Consider the following 11094-nt stretch of genomic DNA (forward strand, 5'->3'; position numbering starts at 1 on the left):
CCCCGTAAGAAGACCTTGACCATATTGACCATGTTGACTCTGCTGCAGCTAAGGAGCTGTCCTATAAAAGTATGGATATGCATAAAAATGATGACGACTGAAACCTTTGGGCAGCTTTGCGCTGGGGAGGAGCCGAGAGAAGCCATTGTGGCAACCGGTTCCATTCCTCGATGGTTGCAAAGGGAAGGAGTGGCGAAAGATGTTGGGGGAGCTAGCTTGAAGCAGGTTGCAGAGCTGGTGCTGATGCCGGGGGGGGGGGGAGGAGAGAGATGCTGCGCACGTGTGCGGAGGACAGGAGGGGGATTGAGTGGTGGTGGTGTCAGATTGGATAGCAGTCCATTGACGCTCAGCAGCTTGTACATGTATGCCATAGCAGAGACCATCCTCTTGGCAGCGAGGCTCTGCAGAAGGACGTGTGGGCCAAGTATGTGGAGTGCTCGGCGCTGAATCCGATCGAGTTGGGCCAGATGGGTTGGGACAGCACCCATCCAGACAGTGGACGCATACTCCATGATAGGCCGCACAAATCCACGGTAAGTGGCCAACCTGCCTTGGGTGTCCAGGTACCTAGAGGCCCGCTTCATGAAACGGAGTCGAGAGATCGCCCGGTGGGAAACATTCCGTAGGTGGGTTCGGAATGACATCTTGGAGTCTCAAAGTGACGCCGAGTGGTTTCACCTCTTGGTCTGGTTCCAGCAGATGGCCACCAAATGATACTGGAGGAACTGGCCATGGTTCAGTTCGTCTGGTGAAGTGGATGAGCTGAGACTTAGTGGGCTCGAACTGCACCTTCCACCTGGCTCCCCACTCATGCAGCCAGTCTAGAGAGAGCTGGAAGTCTGCCATTGAGAGCTGGAAGTCTGCCATTGAGAGCTGGAAGTCTGCCATTGAGAGCTGGAAGTCTGCCATTGAGAGCTGGAAGTCTGCCATTGAGAGCTGGAAGTCTGTCATTGAGAGCTGGAAGTCTGCCATTGAGAGCTGGAAGTCTGCCATTGAGAGCTGGAAGTCTGCCATTGAGAGCTGGAAGTCTGCCATTGAGAGCTGGAAGTCTGCCATTGAGAGCTGGAAGTCTGCCATTGAGAGCTGGAAGTCTGTCATTGAGAGCTGGAAGTCTGCCATTGAGAGCTGGAAGTCTGCCATTGAGAGCTGGAAGTCTGCCATTGAGAGCTGGAAGTCTGCCATTGAGAGCTGGAAGTCTGCCATTGAGAGCTGGAAGTCTGCCATTGAGAGCTGGAAGTCTGCCATTGAGAGCTGGAAGTCTGCCATTGAGAGCTGGAAGTCTGCCATTGAGAGCTGAGAGGCTTCACGCTAGCTGAGCACACTGTACAGGGTCGTGTTGTCCGCAAAAACTCCCCCTCTCTGTTGCACCAGAGAGGCAAAGCTTAGCGTCGTTCACATATACAAGGAATGAGGTGGGCCCGAGAATGCTGCCTTGGGGCGCTCCAGCGTTGATAGCGTACGGCATGGATTGCAGGCCGTTGAGTACCACGAGTACCACGCTCAGATAATTCTGAAGCCATGTGTGTAGCTGACCAGCGACACCGACTTTCATGTTGCACACTGTAGTGGCCCTCATGCAATGGTTGGTATACACCTGACTTAGTCCTGCTCGCCGGCTGTTGTTCGTCATCATCTTATCGATCTTGTTCTTCCCTATGGGTTTCCCATTGTACCACAGGGGATCTGTTGGCTTGTAATTCACTCGAGGTTGCTGGAAGAGCCGATTGGAAGTCGGCGGTAGTTTGCCAATCAGCAACGTCACCACTTCGACATCCCTTGCTGCAGTGATACCCCCGTCAGAGACACTTTCGGACGCCTGGTGGTTTTCTGGCAGTAGCTACTGAAGTAGTTGTGAGCCTGAAGTATGTGTTGCCATCACTATCCTTCTCCTCCTGTAAATCGTCCTTTGTAAGGAAGGCTTGGATCTCCGATCCTTGTAACGCAAAGTTATATGTACAAGAGTACCACACATATTCGTTCAGTGATGTGGCATTGTCTGGGAACCCGTTGAAGTATGCCTTCAGCTTCGTCCGGTCTTCGTCAGAGATGGGTTGCTTGTGTTCAGGTACTTTCATTTCACCTTGTTTTCTTGTGTCGTTTCATTTTCCCTTGAAGAGCCTCGTTTGCTCGTCGAAATGCAACACCTTTGTAAATGCTAAATGGCCTGTTGTGCTCAATCAACCGCCTGTCGAAGGCACTTCGGAAACCAAGAAGGCTTGATCTTCTGTATGGCGTATTCCTGTCATCTATCAACACGTCAAAGTCCTCTTCACCCAGGACGAATTGGGCCAGTGTCCTAGTACTAGGGAATGATTTTCCTTCGTTCCTACTGGTTCCTAAGGTGCAAACTTTTAATTATCAATTCGTGATATTCTCTCAATAACGTACAGTCGATGACTATGCGTATCGTCGGTAATGCAGAAAAGCATGGCGGTAGAGTGTCTGCAATCGATTCCCTGGATGGAAATTTGCACACATCTTGCAGTACATCGTCCATGAGGCATATCCAGGTGTTAAATATACGTGAAAACCTTGTAGGAGACAGTCCCAAAAATTTCGCTTCATCTCTATTCCTGTAGCCACACCGCACACGAACTATCACAGCAAGAAATTCTTCTTCTAGTTCCAGCTTTCTCTCACGGCGATTGCTGCGAGCTGAAAGTGAAGTCGCCGGGAAGGCGCATCACCCCAGTACTTCATTCTACATGCCAGAGGCTCCAAATACAAACACACACTTGAACGTAGCATAGGTTTCGAAACCTGTGAAGTGCCGAGTGTCATCATCGCTTCTCCTCAGCATGTCCAGACTCAGACATTTCCTCCTCAGAATCTCTTTTTCATGCTCAAGCTCACGAATGCACGCCTCTCTGGAATCTGGAGCACTGCTCACCAGAACCTTGGCGTAGCCCCCATGATCATTCTGAGCTCCGCAGGCAGATTTGTTGGACTCTGGTGGCTCTGGTATCGCTTCTCCGGCACTATCGTTCACGCCGCCATCGCCACTGCCGTCGTCGTGATTAGAGAGATCACACGTGTTGTCAACGTCCGTTTCATCCAAGTCACAGTCAGCTCTTTTACGCTTCAGGACACGGCGAGACGACTGAACACTAGCAGGGGGTTGAAGATGCGTTGGCCAATCCGGAAACAGGGACGGTACTGCAGTCGGAACCAGACGACGCTTTCCAGTGAGCCCCTTGAAAACAAAATCTTCCTATCGGAAATGCTTTCCACACATTCTGGTGTGACTCTGCGCCGTAAAATTCTCACGCTTTATTGCTTGAACCCAACTTTTATACAAGCCCGCCTGTTGCTCTGGGTTCGGAAACCTGTGAAAGGACACTTTGTCTCGGGTACTTTGACTGTGGCACTTGGGAACGCAACAAAAATTCACCATCACTGCTAGATCGCTCAACAACTAAAAACAGTAAGAGTCCTGCAACAAAAAGTGAAAATGCAGCGGTCTGAATCTCGAGTGGTTGTCCTCCAACTCCAAGCACTTCATATCCGCGACGCCCCGGGCGCCGGCTTCTGTTTGCGCAACTGGTCTATGCAAAGGCCCAGCAATATCCAGGCGGCGTTCTTCTACAACTCTCTTCTACAACGCTGGCAGAAACGTAAACCAGATCATGTTTGAACTGGCTAAGGATATCATGAATGGATGCGATTTCCTGTCTTCTTCTCCCTCAATCATGACGGGCCGAAGTTTATAATTTCAAGTGGTACTTCAGTCCTTTGACCCCTGGAGGAACCCTCCAACTATATCGAGTACTGGCTCGGTTCATGGGTTCAGCGATATACCCCGCTCGGGTCACACTATGTACCCTCTTTATTCTACGTACGTACTTTGGCACAGTGGTCACGCTCTAGATTTGGAAAAGTACTATGGGATAAATGGATTATACCATTCGTACTCTGTGTATACCGTATCCCACATATTTTCGGCGGTATACCCCTCTTACTCATGGTATAATCTGTACATATTCTATGATCTAGGATAACCTAAAACTTCACTGCCGGAGTGGTTTAACGCAGCATGAATACAGAGTTTCACACTCTGGTGTGCTCTAGAATCATATACTGCCATACATAGTTGTGTGTAGTTTCCAAAAGATTATTCTGCAGAGTTCCCAGCACCTTTTTTTTTATCATGCCCTGTATTTTCTTACGGTGATCATGCCAATGTGTTGCTTTGGTACTGTCTTCTTATCAGCGCACAGCTCGTGTGGAGAATGGCATACTGATGGCTAGTGACCAGGTATCACCACACATTGCGTAAGTGCTATTACAATGGTTTGATAGTAAATTGATACCAAGAGTTAACTAGCTGTGGAGAACTTTTGTTCTTTTTATTATTGCGTGTTGAGTATTACCTGCATGTCACTATGATTGTATGCTAAATGCCATGATGTCATTATTGTTCCTGAGGTTTACCAGGTGTAGAACGTCTGGCTCAGCGTGGGTCTAGCAGCATTTCTATAGCGTGTGGCATGTGTGTGTGTGTGTATGTGTGTGTTTGCGTGTGTGCGTGCATGCGCGTGTGCGTTTGTGTGTGTGTGTGTGTGTGTGTGCGCGCGCGCGCGTGTGTGTGTAGTACTGCTCATGTTTTGCACTTGTTTACATGTAGAGGGGACGGTTCGATACCGGAACGGTTTGACAGCCAAATTTGTATAGACCCTAACCGATCATCAGCGTGGATTGTTCACTTGAAATATCTTTGTGGAAGGAAACTGGCATGTTGAAGTTTGCTCTGAGGCCAGAGTCAATCAAACTGAGCTACTCCTTTGTGTTGGCCCATTGCCTCCAAGTTGCCCAATTTTTCGCTTCAAATCAGAGGTGGCTCCAAACCGGAAAGGTTTTAGAGTGCACGTCAAATTCACTCTGAGTTCTGAAATTAGGTAATTGCTATCGCTCCACGACGGCCAGTACAGAGCAACAATAAGTCTTGGGTGTGCTTCCATAAGTTTTCATTGGTATACGGTGCTTTATTGGCGAGAGGCGAGCCGATGTTTACCTGCGACAAGAAGTTGATTTTTTGAAAGACGTAAAACTCAAGTCGCAGTGCGAAGCAACATGTCAAAAACTCACCTGCTTGGTATGGCGCTTCTGTTCATCGCAGAGCCATGAAATTTTGGCTCGGAGTAAAACACATCGTTGTCTCACTGTGACATATGTTTTCTAATCAAAATACCAAGAGAGAAAGTGAATATTGAGTCTGTTCCGGTTTGCGACATATCTCCTATTTGAAACCGTCTCCTCTACCACGTGAACAAGTGATCAAGATTCTACTGCTGTTGTTATCAATTCATCATGCATACCTACTCAACCGCGGACAGACCTGTTTTGTCCTTTGTGAATCATCATTATCATTATCATGAATACCTATCTTGTATCACCTCCTGCAGGGCTGACAACAAAGAAGACACCGTAAAGGAAGCTGAAACGGAGACCGACTTATTGGAGGAGCTGTCCCAGGCCATTCAGGTAAGGACCTACTTGTATGATACAGCTACCAGTAACTTACTACTACTACCTACTGTCTCTAGTTGCTGACATTCAACAAGGCTACTGTAATTTCACTAATTTTCGGTGTACTTTTATTTTCGGTACTTTCGGTGCGTCTGTTTCATACCTAAAATTTCAATATACCGAACAAACACTTACACACATAATCCAATGGGGAACTGCTTCTCTGTACTGAAAATTTCTGTTCGCCTAACCTGGCCTTTTGCCCTCATACCGAAAATATTGAGGACCGAAAATTTCTGAAATTAGAGTATACGGAGAGTCTTTTTGTGCCAGCCCGGAGTGCAATGGCTTTCTTCCTACATGTAGGATTAGAAGTTCCCGCGAATGCTTTGTAAGGTTTGGTGCAGCACTGCTTAAGCTATGGCTTTGCTTGATGACCGTGTATGTATCGTGCCCCTGCGCAGGACGAGGAAGAGAAAACAACCAGCATGCCAAGCCGAGTGTCCCCGCGCCGAAAAGCAGCCATCGCAAGCAAACCACCGGGTACCGCTGGCGAGCGCTTGAAACCTCGCTCTGCCATTGTGCGCTCCGACCTTATCGTTGATGACGATGATGCAGTTGACGGCGCTGCTGAAGTCAAGAATAAGGCGGAAATCAACACTGCGGCATCGACACGCAAGTCTAGAAACTCTGCACCACGTCGCACGGCCACAGCCCGCGTACCTGACACACTCAGTTCACCTGACTCCGACCAAGACCATTCCGCTGAAATATCCGCTCACCCACCACCTCCAGCACCGGCACGGGCCGTGAACGGCAGTCGTAAGCCAGCCGCAGTTGAACTTGAAAAGCCATCTGCGAGGAAGCGCAAGCGCGGATCTCAGTCCCAGGAGGCTGCCAATGCTGCGGTTTCAAGTACGGGTTTGTAACTTTGTACTGTGCGTGTGGTGTTCTTTATAATTATGGCACTCCTCTTGTAGGGGTGTAGGACATAACTATGTTACTATGCGGGAATAGGAAAGCTTTTTAAAAGGTAGTTGGAACCGTTAGGGTTAGTTGGGAATAGAAATGTATTTTTATTCCCGTAGCTATGCAGAAGACGTTACTTCAGTAACGTCTGGCGCTAGCCAGGGTCCACACAGCTTTAATTTGGTGTTTGTTTGTGTGTTTGTTTGTTTGTGTCACGCCTGGAGCTATCCCGTATCTGTCCCGTATCTGTCCCGTATCTGTGACTACAAAGGCTCTACAGGATTGTGCATAACAGCTGTCCACAATATTTGCGGGCTCCTGTATCTGTCCCGTACCGTACCAATATTCGTCGTATTATGTATACGACTCCCTGATGTAGAGGGAGATTTGGAAAGAAATAGGGAGACGGGGAGGAAATTAAATTAGAATAAACGCCGAATAGGTGATAGGATGCGTCAGCATAAACATACTTTGGAAGAGAGATCCCGTCGGTCCCAGGAAACGTCAGGACAGACATCCCGTCGACTCCAGAACGCCCGTGATGGGCAGAGTCAGCGCCGGTCCCAGGAAACGTCAGGACAGACATCCTGTCAACTCCAGAACGCCCGTGATCGGCAGAGTCAACGCCGGTCCCGTAGCTATGCAGAAGACGTTATTTCAGTAACTCACTGAAACGTTTTTGCAATACAATGATGTAGCTAATCAAAGGAAAAAACATATCCATCAGTTCTAACAACATGCACGATGAGCTGGGCAACAAAGCATAGCGTAGGGCCCTGAGCTTGCAAGCTCTCTCGTTATAATTGATAAAGTCAGATGTTACTCTGATTACAGCCGTATCCAGTCTCGCTTAATCTCTGTAGCGATGTAGCATACTTGTCAAGTACACGCTCAACTCGGAATGGGTTTGTTTGTGTGTGAAACTTTGTACCCAGGTGCTGTTGGTGCAAAGGCTCTATCTGCTGGAAATTTGCTGCTTGGTACGAGTCGCGCTGAGCGCCGCATGTCCAGGCATGCTATGCGTGACGTCTTCGACAAGAACCAACTGTCCCAGCAGCCGGCCAACTGTATCGTGGACGAGGTATAACTCCGGCTGTGTGTTCATGTCACCGTGTGTAGTTTGCATACATGCATGCAGGTGGTGTGTTCTTGTTCGTTTGGGCTGTGTCGGAGAGGTTTTCTACCCTCTCTCTCTCTCACTCTCACTCTCTCTCTCTCTCTCTCTCTCTCTCTCTCTCTCTCTCTCTCTCTCTTTCTTTCTCTCTCATAATCCACCATACCCAGTTCGCAAGGCTGGGCGGGGTTGTGAGCAGGCTTTCATTTCATCTTTTCTTATTATTTCTTATTATTTCTACTTTTCATCTCATTACAAAAATTCTGCGCATTTTTCTCCATCTGCGCATAAAATCTAGACTGACAACCTGCTTGTTACATCATGCACCTGCTTTCAGGCGTAAAAACCCTGTTGTAGAGGTCTCAGTCCTCATTTGTTAGACTTACCTGTCTTTATAAATGTAACTTACTCTCTTTCTCTCTCTCTCTCTCTCTCTCTCTCTCTCTCTCTCTCTCTCTCTCTCGCCTCTCTCTCTCTCTCTCTCTCTCTCTCTCTCTCTCTCTCTCTCTCTCTCTCTCTCTCTCTCTCTCTCTCTCTCTCTCTCTGTGGAGCTAGTATCCTATGTCTCTGCTTGGCTTGTGCTCTGGGAGATGTGGTCTGTGTCAGACAATCTCGAATACTTGGTAGTTTCGGACCTTTTCCAGTACTTAGTCTGAAATGAACTTCATGAAGGCACGAAGGCACCTGTTTTTGTTTGACGTTCCATATAACCACCAAGCCAACATCTCAGTGCTTGATGTTAGTCACTTTTCCTAACATCAACTTGTACTTCCTAGAGTAGCACTCAGACATCTCTCCTGGATGCCATGTGCGTGTGGACTTATTAGATTGTCTGCAGGACCGTATCCCATCACACTTTACATCATGTACTAACATCCATTGTTGTTGTTGTCGTTGTCGGTGTTGTGTGCTGCCTTGTGCTATGCTGTGTTTGGGTGTGTGCAGTCGAGTGATGAGAGCGATGATCTAGGCGAGAGAGCCAGGCAGCAGCAGCAACACCGCAAGCTGACTTCCGTGCATCACAGTCGCCGTTCCCAGCTGCCAGCCCATGCTCCTGCTTCCAGCCACTCAGAGGATGAACAGACCTCTGCGAAGCAAGTTGAGCATCAGTCTAGTAGTGCGGAAGCGAAGGCTGTTGATTGTGTTATGCAAGAGCAAGCCAAAAGAGTTCGAAAGTCAGACGGCTCTCACATTCTGGTGGGCCAAACCCCACCAGCTGTGCGCCGTCAGCATTTCGAACGTCTCGCCACACTTCTGGGCTTCGGTAGCTGCATTGAGTTTGCCAAGAAGGCCGTTGAATGTGATGCAGACCAGAGGTGTCGCTGGCTGGAGCTGCTGTATGGCGTTGAAAAGGAAGAGAACGCCGCTCCATCGCCGAGTGAGCGGTTAACAGCTGATGTGTCTAGTTGCAAGCCTGAGTTGCAGCTCGGTCAACAATGCCCTGTAGCGGAAGGCATGGATATGAAAGAGACATCTTTATTCGGTGACGCACAGCTGAAATCAGATGCCCAGCCTGATGCCAAACACCGCAAAAAGCCAGCCCAGCACACTCCACCACTGTCGGAAGCCGATGTTCTGGCAGAAGATTCTGCTGATAGTCAAACTGACACCCGGTCACGTCTGGTCTCTCCCCTGCGTCGTCAACTGCGCTTCCGAGCACCACCCGGGCATGCTCAAAGTGTCAAAACGGTCATTCCCGAATCTGAGTCGCTTGGTGTCCGCGACGGTAGCCCACCGCCACCACCATCGCAATATACACAAGCCAGGACAGCATCATCTAGTTCTGGGGAGAAGCGTCCTGATGCCGAGGAGTTGTTTGCTTCATTTCTCAGCGCTCCGGTTTCCTCAGCCGAGAAGCGGAGTGAACCTTCTGGTTCACCACCTGCCATGAAGGCTGCTGCTGATCAGGGCCATGCTACTCAGCAGCCTGGAGATGCGGATCATGATTTGGAGCTGGCTGATATGTTGTTTGGGTAACGACGCTGTCATCTTGGCCGATGCGGTGTGTTCCGTGAGTTTCGTAGGGCTTTAAAATATTGTGCAGTCGATGGACTTTCTTAGATTGTGGATGCAGTGGCTGTGTGCGTCCTGTGTTGGATCTTGTTTGGTGCGTGTTGTATGTCGTCACCCTGCCCCTGAGCGGGAGGGGAGGGGGGGGGGGGGAGGGGGAGTTGAAGCCCTGGTACACCTGTGCATTGCACCCGCAGTCATAACATTGCCAGACCTATCTAGGCAGTATGTGGTACATTAGTCTCTTGGATTGTCTTGTGTGGGCATCATCTCGGCTGGCCATTGTTGAGATTGGTGCTTCAAATTCTAATTGTTCAACTTCTCTCTATGTCACTTATGTGTCCTGCTTTCTCATTGTCTGGCCACAGTTGTAAGAATGTACATGTAACGTTAGGTGATAAGAAGATACATGATGTACTAGTCTCTAGGAACCCTGCAGGCAGGGGCACTTCACTTGATTATGTATTTTGAGAGATCCAATTGCCAGTTTCTACTCCCTTTTCTAAAGACAGTTAAAACTTAGTATTTTATCAATAGGATCTGAAGCAACACTGTGACTTGGCTCCATTCTTCATGCCAATAATTGTGGATGATGATAATGATAATGATGACGAAGCACGTTGTCTATAATTATTATGATGTAGTTTGTGTTGTTGTGTGTGTCAGGGATTCTGGGTTTTTGCTGATATTGAAGTGGCAAGGCTGCAGTAAGCTACAAGTAGCTGCTGCTGGGGCAATCCAAAGTGAAATCATGGCCTGCCTGTGCAACTAGTTACTTACTTGTATCTGGTTACCAAGTCAGTCAGTCGGTTCAGTGCTGTTGTAATAAAGGTGTTAAAGGGGAAGTTAAGGCAAAAATTAAAATTTCACCAGTTGTAGTCTTCGGGGTGCTGAGTCGAATGGTCTTGGTCCGAGGAAGCTGAGATGCTCCCTTCCTACTTGAATCCCAATCGAACTCGCGCACTTCCACCGAAACGGGGTGACTGCGCCCTACTAGATAGGGATTTGTATACAAAATGTCACTAAAAGCGCCATTTCGTTCTTATAAAAGCAAGGATGACCGCGATTGGCCCATATGTTGTAGTCTTTTGGACGCCGAATCGACTGGTTTTGGTCCGAAAAGGCTGCGATGCAGCGTTCCTCCTTTATTCCCAATCGAACATGGTTGAAGAAGCGGTCACGTGGTCCTGGGTGCCCAAATCACCTGGTCACCACGCCAGCAGGTGACAACTTTCACACCAAGGTTCAACTCGAGTTCAACTCGAGTGACAGGACTGCACCCAAAAAAGGTCAAACAGGCTAGTAAGTTGTACCCTGCAGGCACGGTGACCAGGTGACTGGTGTACGCAGGAGCACGTGACCACTTCTTCAACCATGTTCGATTGGGAATAAAGGAGGAACGCCGCATCGCAGCCTTTTCGGACCAAAACCAGTCGACTCAGCGTCCAAAAGACTACAACATATGGGCCAATCGCGGTCATCCGTGCTTTTATAAGAACGAAATGGCGCTTTTAGTGACATTTTGCATACAAATC

At 48.6% G+C, this 11094-nt stretch overlaps 1 protein-coding gene across 1 annotated transcript in view; it reads left to right on the forward strand.

Moving 5' to 3' along the window:
• The window catches only part of LOC135818105 (DNA excision repair protein ERCC-6-like 2), a 46568-nt gene extending 36376 nt beyond the window's left edge, over positions 1-10192 (forward strand). The window contains exons 29-33 of the mRNA XM_065331434.1: positions 4211-4272; positions 5403-5481; positions 5931-6381; positions 7371-7516; positions 8495-10192. Coding sequence (XP_065187506.1) covers positions 4211-4272; positions 5403-5481; positions 5931-6381; positions 7371-7516; positions 8495-9526 — 1770 coding nt within the window. The 3' untranslated portion in view covers positions 9527-10192. The remainder of the gene's footprint in view (positions 1-4210; positions 4273-5402; positions 5482-5930; positions 6382-7370; positions 7517-8494) is intronic.
• The last annotated feature ends 902 nt before the right edge of the window (positions 10193-11094 follow it).

Source organism: Sycon ciliatum, chromosome 1 (genome assembly GCF_964019385.1).
Source record: "Sycon ciliatum chromosome 1, ocSycCili1.1, whole genome shotgun sequence".
In the NCBI taxonomy this organism is placed as follows: Eukaryota; Metazoa; Porifera; class Calcarea; order Leucosolenida; family Sycettidae; genus Sycon; species Sycon ciliatum.